At 35.4% G+C, this 26,284-nt stretch overlaps 3 protein-coding genes and 1 long non-coding RNA gene across 6 annotated transcripts; 1 reads left to right on the top strand and 3 right to left on the bottom strand.

The window, feature by feature from the left end:
- Positions 1-2,145: 2,145 nt before the first annotated feature.
- On the bottom strand, positions 2,146-5,473 carry LOC119998267. Of its 3 annotated transcripts, none has more exons than XR_005468217.1 (3): positions 5,413-5,473; positions 2,942-3,135; positions 2,146-2,841 (listed from the first exon to the last, which is right to left on the bottom strand). It is a non-coding gene; the product is annotated as an uncharacterized LOC119998267 (long non-coding RNA). The 3 variants fall into 3 exon arrangements; XR_005468218.1 differs by having other exon boundaries at positions 2,942-5,261; positions 5,413-5,440; XR_005468216.1 differs by lacking the exon at positions 5,413-5,473 and having other exon boundaries at positions 2,942-5,404.
- Positions 5,474-7,438: 1,965 nt separating this feature from the next.
- LOC119998392 (protein trichome birefringence-like 3) lies at positions 7,439-9,933 on the bottom strand. Its single transcript, XM_038845711.1, has 6 exons — positions 9,710-9,933; positions 9,402-9,621; positions 9,134-9,308; positions 8,454-8,653; positions 8,222-8,380; positions 7,439-8,148 (listed from the first exon to the last, which is right to left on the bottom strand). Exons 1-6 carry the CDS (start codon positions 9,864-9,866, stop codon positions 7,818-7,820), a joined length of 1,242 nt encoding a protein of 413 aa, XP_038701639.1. The 5' UTR covers positions 9,867-9,933; the 3' UTR covers positions 7,439-7,817.
- Positions 9,934-14,570: 4,637 nt separating this feature from the next.
- On the top strand, positions 14,571-17,280 carry LOC119998266 (omega-3 fatty acid desaturase, chloroplastic-like). The gene is made up of 8 exons (XM_038845550.1): positions 14,571-15,187; positions 15,305-15,394; positions 15,500-15,566; positions 15,686-15,778; positions 15,870-16,055; positions 16,171-16,251; positions 16,513-16,650; positions 16,763-17,280. Exons 1-8 carry the CDS (start codon positions 14,661-14,663, stop codon positions 16,946-16,948), a joined length of 1,368 nt encoding a protein of 455 aa, XP_038701478.1. The 5' UTR covers positions 14,571-14,660; the 3' UTR covers positions 16,949-17,280.
- Positions 17,281-24,638: 7,358 nt separating this feature from the next.
- Positions 24,639-26,192, bottom strand: LOC119998245 (trihelix transcription factor GT-3b-like). The gene is made up of 2 exons (XM_038845520.1): positions 25,729-26,192; positions 24,639-25,374 (listed from the first exon to the last, which is right to left on the bottom strand). Exons 1-2 carry the CDS (start codon positions 26,020-26,022, stop codon positions 24,814-24,816), a joined length of 855 nt encoding a protein of 284 aa, XP_038701448.1. The 5' UTR covers positions 26,023-26,192; the 3' UTR covers positions 24,639-24,813.
- Between the last annotated feature and the right edge of the window lie 92 nt (positions 26,193-26,284).

Genomic DNA, 26,284 nt, shown 5'->3' with positions numbered 1-26,284 from the left:
TTTGGTATCACTTTTATTTTTTATTTTAATTTTTAAAAAATTAAAAATATTATTTGTTTGTATTTTCTGTTTTGGTTTTTATACAAACCAAAAACAAGTTTTCAAAATTTTTAAAAACAAGAAAAAAAAGGTTTTTAAAAGTTTTGGAAACAGAACTAGTTACACTTATTATAGATTGTACTTTCTTTAAAATTTCAGATTGCAAATTACATACAGATATGAAGACAATGATCAAATATACTTTGGGTTATTATTTTATTTCTTTTTTTTTCTTTCTGCTAATGTTTTCAATGGTGAAACACGGCAAAGGCTGAAGTTATAAAAAATATAGTGGTGTGGATATATTCCATTATTATGAAAATAAAAGCATAAACACACATTTTTTTTTCAATTTTATGCTTTCATTTTTTGTTTTCAGTTTTTGTTTTTAGTTTTAAGTGTTCAACCAAACAAATTTCAATTTTATGTTTTCATTTTATGTTTTATGTTTTTGTTTTTTATTTTTGTTTTCAAAATTTTGGGAAGTGATACCAAACACAAACTCAAATTGGAGATTACAAATTGCATAGAGATATGAAGACAATGATCAAATATACTTTAGGTTATTGTTTTATTTCATATATTTTTTTATTTCTGTTGATGTTTTCAATGGTGAAAACACGACAAAGGCTGCAATTATAAAAAATATAGTGGTGTGGATATATTATATTATTATAAAAATAAAAGCATAAACACGCATTTTTTTCTTCAGTTTTATGCTTTCAGTTTTTGTTTTCAGTTTTAAATGTTCAACCAAATAAGTTTTAATTTTATATTTTAATTTTACGTTTTACGTTTTTGTTTTTTATTTTTGTTTTCAAAATTTTTGAAAGTGATTCTAAACATAACCTAAATTAGGAATTAGGGGTGTGTATCGGGTCGGGTTTTGGGTTATCGGATCGTGTTTGACCCAACCCGGTATTTTTTTAGAGGTAAAGACTCGGTCCGAACCCTGTTAAGGATTACCGAGTTTTGGGTCTCTGGGTAATCCGTTTAATTTAACAAACTAAATTAATAAATTCCCTTAAACTGCAACATCCTGCTCAAAGCCATAAACCATAAAAAAATTGACATGGGAACAAATCAAAGGTACTGCAATACATATCTGCTTCTTCAGTAATACATATCTGCTAATTCAATAAAATCAGTACAATATCAATATGCAGCACACCAAACCAGCAAGAACAAAACTTGTTTTCCTTAATACAAAGCTTGACATCAACTTTAAAACTTAAAAGTTTGCAGCACACCAAACCAGCACTGCAAGAGCCTAGTACTACCAAACCCCTTGACGTCGAAAAACTCTATATATTAAATTATTAATGCCAAAAACACAATAATATCAAAAGGTGCAAGAAAATGCAATGCCGTTAGCTCAAGTGCTCAACAAAGAAAATCAAAATTATCTAGCATCGTGGCACATTCCCAATTTAAACCCATAAATTTCATGCAAAATCAAGTCGAATCAGTAAAACACGTCTCTCAATACAATCATATCAGCAAAACACATTTTCCAATACAGTCACATCAATAAAAGATAACACCTTTATTGACCCAACAATAATTTACTATTACAAGTGTCCTAACATAAAAAATACAATCCCGGTACATGGACCTCTTAACTAAGGTCTAAGCCGGATTTGACCCTATCTGATAAAAACTTTGTTGAGTCGGGTTTTGTAACCTGGTGTACACCCTTAATTTAAATCCAATAATTTAATGAGTATGTCACATCATATCTCATTTTTGCTTTTTAATTTTAAAACTCATCTTACTTTTTCTTCATCTTTAAATTTGAATGATAGGCTTTTCAATTTTTAAAACTGATGCGACTTTTTCTCCATTATTAATGATTTGAATTATTGATTATAGAAAAATGGAACCCCCAAATCTCTTTTTCCAGCACAAAACCAACAAAATAGAACCACCAAAACCAACAGAAAAAACAGCGTTTTGCTTGAGGTTTTCTTTTTTAATTTTTTAATTTTTAATAATTTTCTTCCTTTTATTTTGTTTTCATTTCTTTTTGTTAGAAATTTGGAATAACAAGCCCATGCAAAAAAAAAAAACAACCCTGCATTTAATTAAACACAGAATACTGACAAATTTTAGGGAAGAAAAAATTAAAAATTGAGCCCTGGACCTGTGAAACCCGGGCATATTAAGCCAACACAAAATTTCCCCATCAGAGAAATCAAACAAGAATGGGTGAGGTGAGGCCATCTGCAGCTGGATTTGGTGAAGCATACCTATGGGGGGGACGAAAAGCCAAAGAATAATGTTTACTTTTGACTTGTTCTTCAGGGCATATAACAAAATTGCTCAGTTTCCCTAGCTCCTAACGTCTGCTAAACCAAGGGAGGTAATCTTGTGCTCACTGAACCCCTTGCAGAACAATCATCAATAAGATTACCAGGAGATCATTTTAACAAGCAACATCTTATCTGCTACAGATCATCATATCAAGTTTCAAGCTCTGACTTCTGCCTCCATGATCATGAATCTTTATCCCCTCTATAAACACTTCTCTTTACTTGTTTCTTCTCTTCTTTTGATGTGTTATGGTCCATGTTTTCTGCCTCAGGCCATCCTTTTTGATGCCTTGCTGTTTCTCTTTCCTTTTGTATTAATATACCTGCTGCTCATAAAAAAAAAAAAAAAAAAAAAAACAATAACCATTCTCCGCCTCATATCATAGATTTACAAATCTCATCTTAGTTGACATGGGGTGGCAGATAAGAGATTCAAAGTTCATTGCACGAACAGTTAATCACCATTGCATCAACGGTCTTTGGGCGGCGACTGCAGCAAACACAAAAGTTATTAGAGCCATCCACAAAAGATCAGAAAATCAAAGTAGTGGGTAGGATCCAAGCAGGAAATTTTCTGAGAAATCTTTCACCTGTTCAGAAAGTTCCCGCTTCTTTTGTGAAGCTGGAAAAGGGAGTGATTCCAAGATATGCAGAGTTGTAGACTAGCACCATGTCAAAAACAAATCAACAAATTAATTATGATAAGAAGAGAAGAGAGATACCCATTTTGTACATAGCCTCAATTTTCCTAGATGTTCTTACAACAAACCTTTGGAATGAGATACTACAATAAAAGGTTGAAAAATCAAAAGAAACTATAGTCAGCTTTTTCTACCACTAGATGCTTCAAATATAGTCTAATTGAAATTAAAAAAAAAAAAAACAAAACAGCAACCAACCATCCTTGAATCCAAAAGATAACCACAACATAAATCTTCGGTACAAATAATACACCAGCATTAAGATAAATGGAGATAGCAAATAATACCACTGCATAAACAATCACTCAGATTATCTAACAAATAAAACACACCCTACAAAGTACAAAAAATAAAAAGGCTCAGCCATTTGACAGACAACAATAATGTACTATTAACAACCAGCTATAAATCAAGCTTCATTGAGCTTCATGTATTGTTATCATTTTCACATAGATGAATCCTTCTAAACACAACAAATCACAAACCTGACTTTCCATTCGGTCAATGAAAGGAAAAAACCTCCTCTAACTTAAATAGAACTTATAATTCACCAATGGCCAATAAGAAGTTTTTACTAGATCAAGAAAATAGACCTCAAAAAGAAGTTTTTACTATTCACCGTGTACATGGGAAAAAATCTTTTGCATTTAAAAGAATTTCTTGACCTGCAGATAAATTCTTCTAAAACTCCATAGCAGCAGTTCTGTGCAAATCTACATTGTAAAACCAGGCCTCTAAAGCTAAAAATTTTAAATGGTAAAATGTTTCTTGTCTAACAACATAGTCATATATAGGCAACTTGGAACAAAAAAAAAATCATAATAGGCCAAAAGAACAGAACATGGGAATTAAACTCAACATGTTTTTGAAATTTCTCAAACTCCCAATTTGCAGTGAAAACAAATTACAAAACAGATTCCACTGCCGATTAAAAATTTAGAAGTTTGAAAATTTTGCTTCCGGGAGCGAACCAATTGGAAAGATGCATTATTTCCAATGGCCTAGAGTAAGAAGCTTTAACCAAGGGTCGAGTCCAACCACAATTGAACTGCCTCCCAGTCAATAAACTAATTACCAATATGCTTCCGGTTCTGAGCAGATGCATAAACTGGGAATAGCTCCTTGTATATGACATAGTCACAGAACAACTTCTTTAAATCCATTTAACTCACTGCCACACTTCTCCAAGTAAAGAAAAACAACAATCTGAAATACTCTCTGTAAAATAAACAAACAGACATCCAATAACAGCAACGAAGTAAATTAAGTAGGTAAACACACGCCAAGTTACTTCTATTCATCCCTGTCAAACCCAAATCATACAAGCAAAGCTTAACAGAATGGTAAAAAATATATTCAAACTTCATATTCTGCAGCAGATTAAAAATGAAAGGTTTGAAATTATTTTGCTGGAGAACATACCATACAGGGGACCATCACTCCTGACAGCTCAAAAGAAGCTTAAGATGACTATAGAAATCACCATATTGTATAATGCAAAGCTTTCATCATGATTTTCACAGCAAGATAGAAAGGAAAGGAAAAAATATGATATATATATATATATAACCTACTAAGACAAAGAGTTTCTCAAACTTCAAAATTTCAGCTAAAGCACACAAAAACGCATAGTGCTGTATGATAAAAAGACTACAAATTCTGATGTTGTTCCCCCTCAGCCTCAATAGACCAAAGAAGAACAACTTGTAATTGGCAAGATTCAGTAACTTAACATATTAGCATAACAAACAGTCTGTGTTATCAGAGGGGCCCAAAAAATTACAATACTAAAATTCCAACAAAGACTGAACTTGATTACTCACAAATTTCCCCATGACAAAAAATTATGGTATTTCCATGTGATTGAAAAAATCAAACAAGAACCACAATGCCAAATCGGATACGAAACCAACCACCAAACTTATAACACCACAATTTAAAACAGCAATAAATCGAATGTGCCTAGAACAAAAAATTATTCCAACACATGCCATGAATAGCTGATGAAGCTAACAGCCAAGGTCTCTCTCCACTTTTAGCAACACGGAATTAGAAACAAAATTCGGACAAATAATCTAAACAAACAGATAAAAAAAAAAGTATTCCCCTTTAGCGAGAGTATTAACGACTAGCTCATTCACCACGTCAGACAGAACCCTATGCAAGAAATTACCCCGCCATTATCGTATCTCCGGCTATACGACGAACACTGTGAGTTACAAAAAGAAATACAAAATAAAAATCTGCAAATCGAGATTACAAAGTTGATCTAAATCAAACTCAACACAGAAAAATCAAGCACTCTTGATTAGCCGGTATCGGAAACACTTGAACGATAAAGAGTAGAAGAGATCACTCACCGAAACAACGTGGCGATGAATATTTGGAATCCTCTAGATTCCAGCCAGATTACGATAATGATGGCAAATGCAATGGTAATTAATTCGCTGACCAACATTTTTGTTGGCCCGGTCCCACCTTTATTACATAAAAAGTCAAGTCAAACACGAATTCTAAGAGCATCCACAATGGTGCTATATTTAACATTGTTAACAACACTTTTTGGATAAATATAGCGCTATATCATCACAATGGGTATAATGGAGTGTATTTTAAGTACTTGAAATGTTACTTTTTTGATAAGTATAGCGCTACCATGCACACAATGGGTGAAAAATGACACTTGAAAATTTAGTTATGGAAAAATGATACTTGAGAGTTGAAGTATATATATAGTTGATGAATAGTGAAGAGAGAGGTGATAAAAAGGAAGAGAGATGTGATAAAAAGGAAGAAAGTGAAGATTAAAAGGAAGAGAGAGATGATGGAAAAAAAGTGAGATAAGATGAAAAGGAAGAGAGAGAAGATGGAAACGAAGAGAGAGAAGATGAAAAGGAAGAGAGAGAAAATAGAGAAAATGAGTATAGAGTGTTGGAATGTATGGAGTGTTGATGAATAGTATTCATTGGAGACCCACTCACCCAATTAAACTGTGCCACATAGGAGAGAGGAGAAGATAGAGAATGATTTTGGAGTGCTGGATATTTATGTTACCACTGTGGACGCTCTAATACAGCCACATCAATAAAACACAAATTTCTATAAACTTTTTCTTCCTACACACTTTCTCTTTCCACCCAACCCAACAACATTTCATTCCTCCATATTATCCACAACAAAACTACATCAAATATCAATACATCCACATCAACAAAACATTTATCTCAATACAGCCACATAAGCAAAACACATTTTACAAGACAGCTACATCAGCAAAAGACAATATCTTTGTTGGCCCAATACCACTTCACCATTGCATTTGCCCTGAGCGTCAATCTACATAGTCATGGACATGGAGTCGAGAGACGGAAGTCTCTGGGTTTTGGTGGTCAACATGATCCGTGGGCCATATATATAAGCCCGCCCAATTTATGGATCATCTAAGCCCAATCGGTGGATTATTTTGGGCCGAATATGCCTTTGTTGACTTGTTTTTTCCAAAATCTAAAAATTTTTAAAGAAATGAGAAAGGGAGTTTCGAACCCAGGATGATATATACCATTCTTATCATTCTAATGACTCGTACTTTTCAAAATCTAAAAGTTGAGATGTCATAAACCCAATACAACTTTTTTTTGATAGACCAATACACCATTTATGAATGGCCACATTATTGAACATTAATTATGGATGACCCCATATGAAAAAATTTGACCAGAATGATTGGAACAAGATTAGTTGAAAGTTGAAATAATTGGAAATCATAAAAGCATGTCACTATCAGATGCCAACAATATTGGATTTTCTCATAGAAATAGGCATTAACAAGTAGTTTTTTTTTTCAAATGAAAGTTATTATTATCTTATCGTTATGTCAAATCTTGCTAAGTTGGAATTTGACTCTTGATATATCGAGAAAGAATTACTTATCATAGGTCTGTTATGCTGATATCCGTCTTAAAGGTATGGATCTTGACAATACCATAAATGAAGAAAATATTGAAACCCAAGATTAAGCAAAAACAATGATTTGAGTTTTTCGTAAAGATAGTGGATAGCGAAGGAAAATCATTGTTTTTGTCGTAAAGATGGAATTAAGTTTGTACGCAACTGGTGTGACCACCACTTCGTATTCCCATTTCCCCATTAGTGAGAGAGTTGAGCAAGTCTAACTCCATCATCAAATAATGTTCACATGTTACAATTCGAAAACCTAAAGTTACAATTTATTCTAATATGCACACATGAATGGTCAAAAATCTACACGAATGTGCATATTGAAACAATTTTTAATTTGGGTTCTCTAGTTTGAACATTCAGTGATTGATTAAGTTTGACAATTGAACCTGATCAACTCTTTCGATGACCAAAATTACACTAGACGTGAGTATTGAACACGAGAGTACTTCACTTCAAAGCAAAGGAACACCTTAATAACCAATGGAAACACATTTGGGTCCTGTTTTTTTGGAGTAGAATCCGATCTCAGGGACGCCATCAAACAAATATTTAAGAACAAAGGGATTCAGCAAGGAAAGCAAAGAGGATAATCCAAAATGAGGGGGATGATCAGATTCAGGAAACTAACTTCAGCAATGTTTGTGTCATTAGAGGGACAAAAGAGTACATGAGAGGAAGCAAATTCTGACATAGAAAATTTGTTCAAAAATTAGGTTGGTCAGTGGGATGAATGATGAAGAAGTTATTGAGCAATTTGAGAGTATGGTGCAAAGGGAAAGTTCAGAATGGGCTCTGCAAGCTATTGCTACAAGTATGCAAGAAGAATCTGATTCCATGTATCAGGAATTCCTGGCAAACACCAATGTATGCAATCTGCATGGTGTAATGGGTCAGCTTTCTGTTCTTCAGTCAACAATTCGCCTCCCCTCTCTGTATAAACGGATGTGTGTCCATCCACGCGGTAATCAGATAGTTGAGTTATGTTGATGAAGGTGACCGGAACTTTCATTCTGCTCATAACGCTATCCACCACACTCATTACCCAGCCATCGTAGTTGCTCCCCCAAAACTTGTTCATGACTGGTCTGGTTTCATTGTAGCATTTTATCCCATTTGTGTGGTTCCATTCCGCGCTCCTGAAGAAAAAAATCAACATGAAATCTTATGATATTCACCTAAATTAGGATTATGTGGGTGAAAGAGATATACTTTATGTGTATTGGGGACATGGTGGTGAACAAGACTCTTGTTTTGTTGGGATTTACAGTGGAGTCAATCCAGTTAGCCCAAGTCCGCAAAGCCATTCTGTAAGCAACGCGAGTGTCCATCACTTCGTACCCTTCTTCTCCATTTGCAAATGAACCCCATCTGTTCTTACACATAATGTGATGCAATAAGCAAACCATCGATCTCGAATAGTCATGATTTTAAGAAAACTTACAGGGTTTTCACAGACAAGCGACTTGTCCACCATATGTAAGTATTGAACACAAGGATATCCACTCCTTCCCAGTACTTGGCATGCTTGGCGACTGAATCCACTTTTAGTACTCTCTTGTCAGGATCTGCTACAATATCAATATCCGTATTCGACTCAATCAGAAATGGAGCCCAATAGAATTCTATTTTAGCATCATATTCCTGCAATCGTGGTGTTTTAACAGATTCAATCGATAAATTGTGGTGATAGCCATGAAACAAATCACGAAAACACAAGAACCCAAACGAGTATAGCAGCAAAATAGAGGATAAGGATAGAAGAACAACATAGAATTTATCCTTGTTCGGACTCAATACGATATCTTACGTCCAACAATGATGCTTTTAGTATACTATGATTTCGATAATGTTTACAAGATCAAGAGTACAATAAATAGTCCTCACAAAACTCTAAGGTTGCCCTTACCCCTTCTAACGCTCTCTCCCTCAAGCCGCCTCCTTCATGCTCTTAGGATTATGTTACAAAACAGTAAGTTTTTCCTTATTTATATCAACCCTAATTATGACAGAATGCAGCAATTACAGTCATCTTCAACTTGAACCACTCCTTCACAGAAATCTTGACTGCAATTATAGTTCCTAGTAATTGATTTCACAAATGCTCATAAATCATGCAATTACCTTGGCTGTGAAGATTGAATGAGCAAGTCCTTGTGCCTCCATTGACCTCTTGTCTTCAGGTATAATTGATGCAATCATACAAACGAAAGACTCCCATTGATATTTCTGTACTGAGTCCCCAACGAACATTAGCCTTTTCCCTCGAAGTTTCTTGAGGGCACGATCTGGATCAAACCTATACTCATGAATTCATTATATAAAGACAATAGAAGTATAGAACAACCAGCAAATGACATTGAATTTCAGTGTAAACGAAATTGGTTTCAACCTAGGTAAGGTACAGTTACGTGGCTGCCATTCCCAGTGGAGATAATCTGAATCTGGGCGTCCATTCATGATGCAAGAGACTTGTCTATCTAGATATGGACATGAAGTGTCGGTGTACAGAGGATTAAAAGACTTGTTGAAGGTCCATTTTCCATGGACAACACTGCACTCTTCTGGATCGAACCGAGACCCATCGTCGATTCCGCATTTAAAATAAGAATCTGCTGACAAATACAATGAATTATAACATTTTCATGTAATACGGAACAGGGAATAAGCTTGATTGATAGATAAACTGAGTAGACTTACTGGATTTGGAGGCGATGCTAGAGCACAAGTACTTAATCTGGGAAATTGAAGAGGAAGAAAAACTTACTCTCTCTGTATATAAGAGAGTAACGAATGTTAAACTGCAGAATAAGACAGCAATAATGGAGAGAGGAATCTTTCGTTTTGGAGAATTCATTCGATTAGAAGGAAATGGAGCTGCTAAATGTTGAAGGGGTAAAGAGAAGCAGAGCACCAGAGACGGATCGACCGACGAGCAAATTTTGTTTGAGGTCTCTTCGAGCAGGAAGTGAAGTCAAAAAGTATCGTTGGTTTCTACAACAGCGTTTAATGGAGGTCCGTCAGGACAAAAAATTTTAGAAAGAAAATGTGACGATGGAGACCCGGTGGCATTTATATTCACGTGACCTGAATTTCCCCAAGATAGAGAATAATTTTGATGGAGCAAATATAAAAGTGTGTTTGTGCCATAAAAAAAAAATATATATATATATATATATATATATATATATATAAGTGTGATGTGAATCATGTGATGCGGTTCACCTCCAAACAGTTAGTATCATATTCAATAGGATCTTAACAATTCACAAACGGTTGATAACAATGCATAAATAATTAAGAATGGAGGTATATAGTTTGCAATTCAAAATTTTAGAACACATCAATCTATGGGTCAATTTGGTAGAGTATTTTGATTGATTTTCAATGCTAACGAAAAAACTCTAAAAAAAAAAATTTGAACTTAAAGTTGTGAAATATGTTATGGGGTGCTTGACGAACTAGAAGTTGACGTTAGCGGATAAACGGTTGAATAAAAATATTAGTTTAAACCTTATAATATTATATTTAATGATTTTATAACAAATTTCTTTATCAAATTTCTTTACGATTAGATTAATTTCAAGCATAAATTATAAATATCAAATTTGAAAATTACTTAAAATTTTTATCATTAAATTATATCATATATGAGCTTTTATTATATTTAATGTGTATTTTCATTTTTATAAATATTAAATTTAATTTATAATATTAATTAGAACAATAAAATATAAGTTAAACTAACAGTATATTATTATTGGCAAAATATTAACTGTTTCTCAAAATATTTATTTTAAACTAAATACAGTATTTAATATATATTATTAAAACATGGGGCCCACATTAATTTATGCAAAAAGCAAAAGACATACATGGGCCCCATAATTTAAAAAATGAAAAAAATAGGTAGAAATGTTTCCGCCCTCAGAAGCTCCATGTACACGAAGCTTCTGAAATGACAGCGGAACCGCTGTCATGTGTGCAACGGTTCCTTCAGCAGAGCCACTTCGGCTTCCACTGCACCAAACATGCGGTTTGTGAATTGACACCATCGCGCCACATAATTGTATGATGTGGCAAACCTGAGCCACTAGTTAGAGTGATAAAGATGATGTGTATTATTCTGGTGATCAGGGTTCGAATCCGCCTTCTCGTTTTAGAAAAAAAAAGAAGAAGAAATCGTATGATGTGGTGTGATAGAACCTCTCAATAATTACTGTCGTAAGGTGCTATTAGACCGTATTAGTAATAAACAACTATAAGTGCGTTTTGAAGAATTTTGAATCAGAGAAGCTTCATGCTTTAAGGTGGTGGAACCGTGGAAGAAGCCTGGAATTCTCAAGTCTCTGGCAGCCCTGCATTTGTGGTATATCAAAAAAAAAAAAATTAGCCCCATCTGCCTCTCGAAAGTGGAACAAACTGAGTATTCAGGAAAATATAGAAGAGAGTTTATGTGGAACTTAAAAGATATTCATGGGGCATGGTCATTTGATTTCAACATCAAGAAGGAAAGAAGTTTGCAAGCTGAATGGGAGGAGTGGATGTTAAGAGAAGACATGGTGTGGAGAAGCAAATCTAGAGACTACAGAGCAGTGGCTTGTTTCTAAAGAGCTCAATACAAAATATTTTTTCCATGAGAATCCATATTACAAAGCCCACGATTGCCACGAAGACCTCAATTAATGGATGTCGGATCATGAAGGTCCAAGTTCTGCAAGACTTGGGCCCGATGTCTGTCAAGGTCAGGCCCATCATAGGACAAGTCGAGCCCGATCTACGTGAAGGCCCACTAAAAGGCCAATGCCAACAGGTTCATAGAAACTCATATATTCTACAAAAGACTCAAATCCCATGCTATCAGGGAAGCTCTTATCTAATTCTTTAGGCCCAATCAAAGCCCAAGGCTAATCCGTATAGGTCGACATGTGCGAATAACGTGACTAAAGCACTATAAATAGAGGAGGCCCCTGCTCATTTATACTCCCAACTATATGGTACATCACTCTCTCTTTCTTTCTAAAAACCTTTCACCATTGACTGACTAGATCGTCAGAGTTTCCCTGACCGACACCACATTGGTGTCCAAACTTCACGATCGACCTCTCGTGTGATATTGAAGTTGTAGATCAAGAGGAGGCAGAACATAATCAACATGCATTTTAAAAACTAGTGAGGGTGAGCATGGTTCATAATTTCTTTCAAGAAGGTAAAATGCCGAAGCAGGAAAATCATTCAAATATTGTCTTGGTCCCAAAGCAAAACGGAGCGTTCCAGGTTAAACAGTTCAGGCACCAACCAATAAATCTTACTAAAGATTCAACAAAAGTATAGGTTTGGAGACATTTTTGTCAATCTGATAAAAGAATGCATGCATATCAATAGTCCCTTACTCTTATCTTATTTAATGGCTCCCCCCATGTGGTATGATTCATCCAACTAGAGGGGTGAGTCTAGGGGAACCTTCATCCCCTTTTTCTGTTTGTCATTTGTTCTTATATCTTCTTATCTAAGCTGTCGTTGAAGGCTGAAGTGACAAATGATCTCAAAGGATTCAAACTCAACAACGATGAGCCATCAATTTCCCACCTTTAAGCAGTTAACAATCCTAAACTAGTTCAGAGCTGGAAGATTGATTCAATCATTCAAAGTATCTCATCAGGGTTCTGCTTCTTTAAGGGCTTGAAAGCTGTAAAAGCCCACAGATAAGCAAATGGTCTAGCACACCATGATGGCTAAATGGGCCACGAAGGTTCATTGGACCGGGGCGCACTCCCTAAAACCTTTTACAAATCCAAAATGAATGGTCCTAACCCATCGTCATGGTTTGTTTGGGAGTATGTTGTGTTTTGATCTCCTGCAATGAGGTGAGATGAGGTGAGTTCTAAAACTTTGATGAGGTGAAGTGAGCGATGACAAAAAGTGTTTAGCGCGTCACTAAAAATAATGTGGTGAGGTGAGGGTAAAATTTATTTTTTTTATTGATATCAATTAATTTTTGATGAATTTATTTTTGAAAAGAACAAAATGAAATAACAATATTCATTGATGATAAAATTACAAAAAAAAATATTTTGACCTCGAAAATGTGGTCAACCGCGTTGCGTCGCAAGTGGAAGAATCCACAAACTTTGTTCTCTCTCATGAAGTCTAGCCGCATTCTCTCTAACCCTTTTGGAGAAACAAATCAATAGGAATTTAATTTACATTCTTAAAATTTCACTTATATTTACACTGAAAACTGCAGGTTTCGACAGCTGTCCAGACGTACACTTAACTTGTCTAGACGACAGGGAGTTCAGACTTGACTTTCTAGGATACCTGTTCGGACACTCAGATCATTCGACCGGACAATTATTCATCCTTCCTCAATCGGATTGTCTAGTAAGGGTCATCTGCCACTACCGTGCACCAGGACTTTTAGGACGGCTATAACCCCCGTCTGGACGGCGACTCTAGAAACAATATATCAAATGTCAGATAGTATAATTAGCCTCGACATTCAACACTAACATGATTCTTAGAGCTCAAACGTTATCAATTTTTTGATCAAATCCTAATAATCCCCACCTTATCAAGAAATTACATTCCTTTTTCTATAACACTGTCTTCACCAACAGTTACAACTCTCAACATAGAGAATCCTCATACTCCACACTCAACACTGACATGACTCTTAGAGCTTAAATGTTATCAATTTTTTGATCAAATCCTAACAGTGTGCCGTAATATACAACTTGGCCAAACACTCTTTTTATCAAAAGGTGATGCGTTAGGCAGGTGCAAACACATTGCCAAATTATCCATGTATTCTTTTTTCTTTCAATGAAAGTATGAAAGTTTCCATAAGAAAAAAAAACTGTATCTGTTTGGTAGTGTGTTTGCACTGCGTTCAGGTGCATCTCACCTCACAGCACCATAGTTTTTTGTGACACGCCAAACACTTTTACAACAGAACTCACCTCACAGCACCACAACTTTTTACCTCGCAGTACCTCACCTCACCTCATTCTCAAACGCTTACAATATATGTTGAATTGTCACACGTAATCAAATTAGGTCAATTATTTTATTTTATATTAATGTACAATGTAAACATTAAGTGATTTTATATTAATATTATTAGTCGTCTAATATAACCGTAATTTAGATACGTCAAATGCACCTCATAGCACCGCACCACATCACAGTTTTAAAAGTGATGCGTCAAATAACTTTTACGTTCCAACTCACCTCATAACACCATAATTTTATAACTCACAACACCGCACAACATTTCACAATAGTTGACAGCACCACTGTGATGGCCGGCCATACACATAATCGCATAAGCTATTTTGGGGGTTGGCAGCACAATAAAAAGCATGGGCTGTAATTTCTCTCTGCTTTCTATGAACTCATGTTACATGTGTAACAGGGGCCTGTCAAGTCCCTGTTGGACCGACCTTTGAAGCACCATAAACCCAATGAACTTCCATAGGCAGGTGAAAAACACGGGTTATTTGATTTTCCTCCATATCTTCAGTCATATATTTAATAGTTAATATTATATTATTCTCCTACCCAAGATATTTTGCTATTCTGACGGTTGTGTTCTATATACTTTGTGTTTCTCTGACACACGGACCCGAATTCTCCATCGGGGAGTTCAATGGCAGGTTGGGTCTTATCAGAATGTGGTTTAAAGCCTCTCCCTCAAAATTTCTCTAGACCCAGAACTGGAGCCGTCTCCAACAACCACACAAAGCTCAGATTCTTGCAATTAAACAAGAGTTTGACGGATCCAATTGTTTCTCCAGTCAAATTCTCAAGTGGGTGTTTCAGAGGGAGGAATTGGGGGTTAAGAGTGAGTGCTCCATTGAGGGTCGCGCCTCTGGATGAGGAGGATAAGAGAGTAGAGAGAATCAATGGTGTTAATGGGGGACAAGAAGGAGAAGAAACCGAGTTTAACCCTGGAGCGCCGCCGCCGTTCACGCTGGCTGATATTAGAGCCTCCATACCAAAGCGTTGTTGGGTTAAGGATCCTTGGAAGTCAATGAGCTATGTTGTTAGGGATGTTGTAGTGGTATTTGGGTTGGCTACAGCCGCGGTTTATCTTAATAACTGGCTCGTGTGGCCTCTCTATTGGTTTGCTCAGGGAACCATGTTTTGGGCTCTGTTTGTTCTTGGTCATGATTGGTAATTACATTATTCTGTTCAAAACTAGGCCTTCTTTTCTCCATGTTTACAGCTTTTTGGTTTTGTTGCTTATGTAATTCTTGTTTCTCTGTTTTGACATTGGATTTGGTTATGCAGTGGCCATGGCAGTTTCTCAAATAACCCAAAACTAAACAGTGTGGCTGGGCATCTGCTGCATTCTTCGATCCTTGTGCCTTACCATGGATGGTAATGAAGTCAATTTTGTTTTCTGAGTTATTTGATAATTGGTTAAATTGATGTATTCTTACTGCATAGGTGGTATTAAATGCATTTTTTGTGTGGAATTTGTAGGAGAATTAGTCATAGAACTCATCATCAAAACCACGGGCATGTTGAGCATGATGAATCATGGCACCCGGTATGTAATTCTCTCTTTCAAAGTTCTTTGTTCTTGCTTCTGTTAGATTCTGTCTCTTTGGCCACTTTAATACTCTTAAATACTCACATTTTTGCTATTTTGCATTTTCTTCCTTGCAGTTGCCAGAGAAAATATACAAGAATTTGGATAATGCGACGCGATTCTTGCGATTTAAGTTGCCTTTTCCAATGTTTGCATATCCCTTTTACCTTGTAAGTATGCCTTATCTTAATTGAACTCATTTCTATCACAATATTCTGCAATTAATTGCTGATTAATTTTTTTTTATTAATTTTATTTCAGTGGAATAGAAGTCCTGGAAAGACTGGTTCTCACTTTGACCCAAATAGTGATTTGTTTGTTCCAAATGAGAGGAAGGATGTTATTACTTCCACTGTATGTTGGACAGCCATGGCTGCTTTGCTTGTGGGTTTATCCTTTGTAATGGGTCCAATTCAGTTACTGAAACTATATGGCATCCCATATTGGGTAATTTTTATATATATATTTTCTCCTAATATGTTTTAAGCTGAAGTATTTGAATGCAAACTCTTCTCTTTTCCAGTCAAAGAATGCTATTGCTTGACTTTGCTTCAATTTGCAGGTTTTTGTCATGTGGTTGGATTTGGTGACTTACTTGCATCACCATGGTCATGAAGAGAAACTTCCTTGGTACCGCGGAAAGGTATGCTTTGCCAAAACTGAAATTGTATGATTCTCTTTCGTGACCGTTGTTCTTTTGCATATCATAGATGATTAGAGTCATGAAAGAAAATTATGGTGGTTGGAATTTTGTTAGTTGATTTTTGATTTAATTCTTACCTTAAATTCTACAACAACGAAAAGACGATCGGTGTTGACTTTTTTGTTTGTCTTTGTTTGTCCTGAAATTTATGTTCTGAGTTCTGATTATGATTTAAGTTTCTTCACACTCTTATTTGGACAGGAATGGAGTTATCTAAGGGGAGGGCTTACGACACTTGATCGCGACTTCGGGATGATTAATAACATCCACCATGATATTGGAACTCATGTCATACACCATCTCTTCCCTCAAATCCCACACTATCACTTAATTGAAGCAGTAAGTATATCTCTTCATCTTTGTTAAACCAAACTCGGGTTTTATTTTTTCAATCCAAAGAGAGTAGATTTGGTAATTTACTTGTCCTAATTTTTGCCTATTAACATTGCAGACCGAGGCAGCAAAGCCGGTGCTCGGAAAATATTACAAAGAACCAGAGAAGTCAGCACCTCTGCCTTTTTACTTAATTGGAGTTTTGATTAGAAGCTTGAAAAAGGATCACTATGTAAGTGACACCGGCGATGTTGTGTACTATCAGACAGACCCTCAGCTTACCGGCTCACCTAAATCGCAATGAACGAACACCCCGATTAGTTCCTCAGCTGGACCATAAGATGGTCTTCAAGCTTCTTATATTGAATTATTAAACTGCATTGTGTTGAAAAATTTTCTGACTCCCTTGAAGTCTCGACTCATATGTTAGTGAAGCAGAAGATGTAGACGGGATGGATTTATAAATCATTGTTGTAACAGTGAAGAAGAATTCCATAATATTTATTAGTTTTGAAGAGGAAATGGTCTCTTCTGGTTTCTGATGATGTCTCCTGTACTATTTGAACCAAATTTTGGGAATTGAAGAAATTGAGATAGAGATGAGAAATAAAAATTTCAATGATCCTGTTCTCTGTACTTGTTTGTTTCTTTTCTGGATTTTTGTGGACGGTGATATGAGTTTGCAGCCGGACTCAAGTTCGGATGAAGGAGGAGGGTTGCGGTGGGTTGACAGTCAATGTTAATATAAGAGCACTTACAATGGTTGGTATTTGATGGCCCATCGAGTGTTTTGTTGGCCCATTCTAATGGCCGAAGTAAAAAAAGAAACTCTAAAATGTATCAAATTAGCTTGCTCATTTTTGTTGGAGCATTGATGTGGGCATGGCAAATATCATGCTCATATATTTGCTCTTAAGTGGTTCCCACAGCACACACACTCACATTTTTACACAAAAATCAATATTGGATCTCACCTCTATTATACAAATCAAACCAACAAATTTACATCATTGTACCAACACATTTTGTTGACTCAGTCACATCACCAAAACACATATCTCAATATAACCCATCAACAAAACACGAATTCTCATACATTACCCATTCCCCATAAAAAAAAACAACTATTGTGATTGCTCTAAAGGCTCGGATAATGATGATGAACGTGATACAATAATTTGTGTGTGTGTGTGTTTTTTTTTTCTATCTATATTATGTGATGGAGAAGGAAACATGAAGCTGAAGAATCATGCCACACATTTGCTTGTGCAAGTGGGCCAAGCAGAAAAGACTTATGAAGTGTATGATAAAATCTTCAATTTTGAGATATCTTTTTGCGTGGCTTTGATTAAATGATTATTTTACCTTTCATCATGCATGATCAATAGTCAATACCATCACCAATTAGTAATTTGATTGATGGTCATCGAAGTTTTTGATATGTCATTTTTCTCTCCATTGATTGATTGATAGTGCACATCTAAGTTTGTCCTTGAGGCTGTGCGTTTATGGTGGCTCGGTAGCCAACTTTCATGTGTGTCTGCCTCATCCGCATGTGCCTTTGTTGTCCACTACTCCCAATAGTATTTAGGAAAAAAAATGGCTATAGTGGTTTCGGCCGAAACTATTTAAGGTATTGCTAACTTTATCCTTAAAAAATCGTCTCAAATATTTGATATTGGACTCACATTTATAAATAAGATCATTGATTTACACTAAATCGATATATGAGACTTTTTACGAGTTGAGATTGAAAATGTCTAAACGAGAGAGCAATGGAGATTGGAGACTTTATGGAAGAGTGGTTTATCCCTACTTGTGAACATCATAATTATTGTTAGTGTGTTATAATAGGCGACTTTGTAATTGTATTTGATAATCACGGTCAAATTGTGACTCCCAATCACCATATCCTACTCAACTACTCAAGTTTTGAACACTGATCAGCTGGGTCTTACCAGCAATCAAGCAAGCGAATCATGATGCTCAGTACGGGACAAAGTACGTGTTGCTGGGCCTTGATCTGATTTCAGTGATTTGGAATCCGTTTAAGTGGGCTTAGTTTACAGTTTCGTATTTGGATTTATTGGACTTGAGCCTGTCAAAAAGAACATAAAAAGCCCATATAACCTCCTTAAGCCCATTTCTCCTACAACAAATTTATTCCTTAATTTTCTTGGTAATAACCAAACAAGAGCAGCCTGCAGCCGAGCTTTCCAAGAAAGTAATGCAATATAAAAACTCTGTGCGATCTGTTTTCATTTTTTTTTTTCAAGAGCAAACCCCAAAAGTCAACAGATATCTTAAACATAAATTACAACACAAAAACAAACATCTCAATCCCTGCGTTTGATTAATTAGTACTAGCAACAAACCCGAAGAAACTCTGTGCAAAAGAATATGACATATATAATATTATTAAAAGCAATATGATTCAAACCTTTTGACAAATTGAACCTACAACGTACGGCATCTCCTCACATTTTCAACAAGGACAATACAATGAAAGAATTATTGATCAAGTGGGGAGGTCGTAGTATTCGCTGTAGTTCTTGACCTGTTTAAAGATTTGCATGCTGATGTTGCTAACATTTTGAGCTCCCATTGTTCATCCCTTAAATAGGTTTAATAGAGGGTGAGAGTGTATCCTCATTTAAACAAGTGATCAAGATTATTCCTAATCGATGTGGAACTCCAACACTCCCCTTCTACATGGGCTTGGCTTTGTTTAATGGTTGCATGAAGTTCAACAACACAGAGCATGTGAGAGGACTTATTTAAGAAATTAATACCCACAAATCAATATTTCGGAGGTTCACGAGGCTTTCACTATCTTTACTTCTGACGAAGACGTTTGGGTTCTTTGGGATATGTGGGCGAGCTCCGCTGTCGTAGTTAGAAAATATTCGATATTTCGATTACGATGAATTTTTTTTTTTCATTGAATTTGTTATATTGACCACAAAAAAATAAGAAGAAATTTTGATCACAAAAAGTGCTACAGTATTCCTCGACGACCTTTGTAATTTGACTATTGAGATGTACAGGCGTCACCTAAAAGTCAACAATTTTTGGACCCACCAATAAAATTTACAACACATGTATGACTAGGGATGGCAAAAAATCGATTTTGGATAGAATAACATCACGTGTTTATGAAATATTTAAATCTGGATAATAACTTAATATGGGTTAGGGTTCGAACAAGTAAACTGAGCAAATTTGTATTTGGATCCGCGTTTCGAACATGTAACTTATATTCAAACTTTGTTTAATTTGGATCGGACAAATTCGGTTATTTGGATTGAATAGAGTTTTGCCACTCATATATATATGAGGTCCATTTGTTTACATCGTTGAATTACACTCATAAAGCATAATTTAACGTAGCTCATTTTTTCTAAGCAATTAATATAAACGTCTCGCTTACTTTGGAGAAGGTAGAACTTCTTTGACTCTACGATATATATATATATGTTCACACGGTCCTACATAAATCCAATAGAGTAAGATAGATAAACTGGTATTCTCATTGTAGCCCACCAAGGGAGATTGCACACCTGATCCGAAAATAAACAAAGCAAGACCCGTTGATAGAAAGAAAGTAGAGAGAATCGCGTGGTTTATTAATATAATATCAATCCTGTCAAGTCAAGATCAAAGGTCTGACCCAACCATTTTTAAGGCAAAAGTCAACACGCTGAATGTGAACGCAATTTCCTTTCACATTCACTGTGACCCACGAGTCATCCTGATCTGCAAGCTATGCATTGCTTGCGAGGGATGAGGCCCATCCGTAATTTATTTAAAATTGTAAAATCTTTAATTTAAATCTAAGGATTTAGGAGGTGTGTCACATCAAATAATATTTTTGTTTTACATTTTTAAAAATTATCTTAGTTTTTATCTACCATTAGATTTAAATTGTAGACTTTAAAAAATTGCGGAACCCCCAAATCTACTTGCGAATGTGGTATGGAATTTGTCTCCATTTATTCATTATGTTGGAACATGGGTGTGGTTTTTGTAAATTTTGTTGGGCCATGGATCAAAATTATGGCACAATAATGTCACTTTGGTGGCGTTGTGTTGTTAGGTCAAACACAGGAGTATGGATTTTGATTGACCCCCATGTTGACTTGGTTTGTAACTTTAAGTCATACGAGTAGTTTTGGAGAAAAACTTTATCCCACTCTTGGCAATCCAAGCAATCAACAATACACCGTTGTGTGGTCTTTATATCCCTGCTTATGTCATGTCACCAAAACACATTTCCCAATAATTTTAGTGGGCTCAATGGCAATGACAGTATTACGATTGCTCTAAATGTTGTGTGGATTTTGTCTCCATTTATTCATCGATTTAACGGATAAGTAACGATTGCTTATATAGAAAGGAGCCTTAGTTTAATTTTCTTTTCAACTATGAATGAGAACACATATATTGTTGCATCAAAGATTGCAAAATGGTCCCAAATAAAGGATTGAAAATGATCCTTTAAAGGATTGAAAATGAGAGAATAATGTGGGATGGTAATGATACCCAAGAAGATAAGTTGTGTGCCACTAATTTAGTGCAAATACATTTTCGTACGTATGGAAGTGATCATTATAATTATATATTGCTTCCCCACAAGGATCATGGGACCTCATCTATGTATGGTCTCTAATAATTCTAACCATTGAATCCACTTATAATATATAGTCAACATTTTGATTGTGTTTTGTTAGGTTAGTATTCAATAATGGAATTCCAAAAGGCACAACTCATGCTATACAAGAAACCTAGGGGTGTAAATAGACCGGTCGAGCCAAATGGGGTTTTGGCATGTTAGCTAGGCTCGGTTTGTTATATTTTGTTGGGTTCGATCTTGTAGGGTTTTTAAAAAATTGACCTCAGACTCAGCTTGTTAAGATTTATCAAAACTCGATTTCATCATATGCATCATGTAGGACCCACAATTTCAATTGAATCATATATGTCCATCTCAATATTTGGAAAAAAAATGACATCCTTATCATTTTTGTTATATTTATAATAATATTTTATATTAAATAAATAGATTATTGGCTTATGAGCCGAGCTTGCTCAAGCTCAAACTTGACCCTTTTAGTAAACAAGCTTGAGAAGAATATCAAATTTGTGCTCATTTATTAAAGGACAATGCTAGAACCTTCAAAATTTGACTCTCAAAAGTCTCTTAAATTTATGTAACATTAAAATAGTTATGGATTAAAAACACACATGTAGGGCACACAAATTTATGTGACTCTCAAAAGTCCCTCAAGCATTATCCTTTATTAAAAGGGTCGAGCACGAGTCAAGCCCTTAACGGGCTATCCGCAAGTAGCTCACGAATAGCTCGGTCTGTTTATACTCCGAAGTAAACCTATAATAATTAGGCATGGGTTTAATAGAACTTGTTATCACTAAAACATAGTTTGTGTTCCAATTTGGACACTAAAAATCAAATTGTGCCAATACGGACATTCGGGCATATTTTTCCAATTTCGGTTAGTCAACCAGCCACATCAATAGGTTGAATGATCGAAATTGATAATTTCTATTCGGGTGACCACATTGACACAAACTAAACTTTCAGTGATTAAATTGGCACAGTTTGACTTTCAATAATCAAATTAGAGTATGGATAGTCTTTCACTGACCACAAATTCTATTAACTCGTTAGACAAAACATCGTGACAGCACATGCATTAGCACAAATCATGCGCGGCCGTACCTGCCTTTGACAAAACATAAATATTCTCATACGGTTTTCTTCGCTATGAATGAATGAATGTTTCTATAATAAAAATTCATAGTAAACACAAAGATGCTCTTCCAAATCTTCCACTGCAAATCATGTGCGTGCATGATTCAGACAACGTGGTCACTATTTTGACTAATCTCAAAGCTTGCAGTACTGTATGCCAGTACATCGAGCCGTTCAGAATCAGAGGAAAAATGTGACAAAACGTTATATTATGCCAGTCAAAATCTCTGAACAAGATCGAAAGAAAACAGGCAGCTGAATAGCTTTTCCTTTCTAGTATAATACGTACTGGACACACAACACAATACGTGTCGGTGAGAAATTCGCAAGAGGTAATATATAACTCCTGCCCAATTAAGACACACGGTTATGATTATGCTTTTAGCTGTTACACATTGCAATCAATTCAAAACTGGCTGCCAATGTCCAAGGTTATATACTACGCGGTGTTATGATGGCATATGCAGAGATTGCATGAGCTGGTCCGAACCCCACAGCCAGCAAAATACATAATTGCTCAATACACACAATTGCATAAAATAATGGAACAAACTTGATTTTAGTTTCCTCCCGCTTATTTACAACAACAAAAACTTGCACCCATATTTACAATGTCACCAGTAATGCATGGGTAATAAAAATCTCGACAATTCCAGTGGTCGGCACCTTTAATCAGGACAATATATAGGAAACCAAATTTGCTCAGGAATTACATACAACAAACAAACTTATCATACAATATAAGTACGTATAAACAAAGCGCTATTTATTTATTTTTTCAGTATTTAACCCATGAAAAACTAAATAACTATAACGATAGAGACAAAGGAATTTGAAAAATTGACACATTTGAAAACGTAACACCAAAGCTAAACCTACGTTTAAGCCTAAAACACACGAAACTTGAATCCAGTACTAGAGAGAAGCAATCTCATATATTTTTATAAAAACATAGAATGATATCTTACAAGATTACAACCCTTAATAAATGGAAAAACTTAAACAAAGAAAATTATAGAAATTACGAAAATTTCGAAATTTTTTTAAAAAAAATTCCAAAAATATTAAAAAGCTAATTGGAATGACACAACTCCACATTTAATTTCATTTACTATAAGTGAACACTTAGAACACGTCTATATACATGTATCATGCATGCATGCATGCGGAGAATAAAGTTATGAAATATTCGCGCCTACAATTCATATCCAATGGTGAAGCAAAAGTCATACAAATTTTAAAACTGAAAAAACAAAAATGTGGTGTGTTGTGACACATGTCTCAAGCCATTGGATTTCCATTGTAGACTCTAGAATTTGAAACTAATTGCGGAGCCCACTAATCCTCAATGACACATGTAAGAATCTATAGTTCCATACTTTTTTTGCATAATGAGCTTAAATTATTTGTCATGCCTGGTATTGTTTCCAAAGTATAACTTCTGTAAAAGACGAAATTTCAACCCTAGGATAATTTCTTCAATTTCTTAATAAATAAGTAATCCTGCATAACAAAATCTATAAATAAAATCAGAGAATAATGAATACAACCTCTCAAAAGTCAAATGACAAACATTTAATATGCAAATGTTAATGAGTGCCCTTAGGACACTGGATAAGAATGTATTTTAAGTTTTAAAAAATATGTGAGAGAGTGTTTATCACAAGAGGCATATTGTTATATATTGTAGTCAATTCTTAACAAGTGTCTTTAGGGCACCCGTTAACACTACCCTTAAATAAATATAGCCTTGTTTAAACATTTAAAAATAATAGTCCATTATATCCAAAGTGCACCACGCAGGAATTAATTGTGTGCCTAATTAAATGATGATTACTTCCTTGAGCATTATCTCAAAAAACATTAAGGTTTCTTGGTGGAGCAAGATATATATGCTATTATATATATTCCCACTAATACCTACATATATATATATGCATTGTAGTTCGTGTTCTGTGAATATCTAGACTTCTCTAAATTATAACATCAATAATAATGATAGGGATCATAGCTGATATCTCAATTATCCCTATTGTTGAGTCGTACATACAGAATTTTATGTATATCGTATGGGACATGTAGAACTCACGAATTCACTTGGATCATGTGCATCCAACTCAACAATTGGGATAATTGGAATACTAACTACTCGGATCTTTATCAATTTTTGTAACATAGAAGCAATTTCAATGTTGGCAGAACGAAAGGCGAGATCACATTGAAAAGGAACCCTCATGCGTTGGGCAAAAAGGATATCATGATATGAGAATTCTCTGAACTTAAGAACAAGTAAAAATTTATATTGATGAGATCTAGTTGAAGGACAAACCTCTCAAGGGCTTCTTTTCTTGTCCAAAAACAACAAAACAACAAGAACAACATTATCCCATCCATTGCTACATATGATCCTCTCTTCTTAGTTTGTTCAATAGTGCTGTAATAAGTGCATCCCTCTTCTCAGCTCTTGCTTCCTCTCTCATCCTTCTTTGTTCATCTCTTTCTCTCCACCTCCTATCCATCATTATCCTCTCATTCTCCAATGCTTCCATGGTCTGCCTCCACTCCATCTCCTTCATCATCCTCTCCTTCTCTCTTGCTTCAAACACCTCTCTCCATTGCATTTCTATTTGCATCTGCTGCTTCATGAAATCCTCTAAAATATCTCTTATATTATTACTACCACTACCACTACTACTACTAGGCCCAATAACATTTGGACTACTACTCTTACCCTTTTTCTTCTTCTTTATGGTAGGCTTCTCTCCTTGATCACTTTCTTCATTCTCATCTTCCTCTTCGGATGATAAGTTCATCAGCTTCCTCTTCGACCCGCTCGCTCCTCCTCCTTCTGCCTCTGCCCACAACATTCGTTGCATTCTCGCTGCGAAAATCGCTTGCATCTCATTGAAGAATGGAAACTGTTGCCTCACATCTTCTGCGTCCATTGTTTCACATCCCTAAAATAATAATAAATAACAAACCAAACACATATTTATTAATTAATAGGGTTTCTCTTGATGATAAATATTAAATTGGAGAAAAATAGAGAATCAAATATTTGAAAACAATAATAATAGGGATCTCAATAGATGATATCTTAGTTATCCCAGTTTTGAGTTGTACACACATAATCTCATGTGAGACATGGGAATTCTTCGAATTCACTTGAATTATGTGCTTCTAACACAACAGCTGAGATAACTGGATGTTAAACTGCCATGTACGATCTTCATCGTTTTCGATTTGAAAATGAAATGATGGAAAATCTTAGGATTTTGAAGGGTTTGATTTGGTTGAATCTAGCTACCTACCTTGTAACGAGTGACGAGGTTTTTCCATTTACACTTGCACTGCTCTGAGCTTCGATTGTAAGCCTTTTCTTTCATCCTTGAAGAGATAACGTCCCAGAGAAGCTTGTTCCTTTTTGTCTCCATGAAATTACGATCTAGTTCGGATCGAATCATCAAGAACTCTTTAGTTTCTTGAATACTCCATTGAGGAAACCTATCACCTACCCCCGTATCCACAGCTACCTTACTCATCTGATGCTGCTGCTGCTGCTGCTGCTGATGAGATTGATGCTGATGATGATGGTGTCCCTCCATAACTAAGAATCTAGAGAAAGCTACGAAATTGATTTTGATGGAAGAAAAATCGGGAAAACGATGAGAAGGAAAAGACTTATAATTAACAAAGGTGGTGTGAATGGGAAAGTGTGAATGGTCAAGAAGGGGAAAACCAACGAAAGAAAGAAAAGAGAGAGAACTATCTTACGCGTTAACGCAATCTCTCTCTCGCTCTCTCTCTGTCTTTCTTTTTGTGTTTTCCCATTGCGTCTACGTGTCGTCATGCTTACGAGAAATGTCT

Source organism: Tripterygium wilfordii, chromosome 5, assembly GCF_013401445.1.
Source record: "Tripterygium wilfordii isolate XIE 37 chromosome 5, ASM1340144v1, whole genome shotgun sequence".
Classification (NCBI taxonomy): Eukaryota; Viridiplantae; Streptophyta; class Magnoliopsida; order Celastrales; family Celastraceae; genus Tripterygium; species Tripterygium wilfordii.
This window is presented reverse-complemented; position numbering and strand designations above follow the sequence as displayed.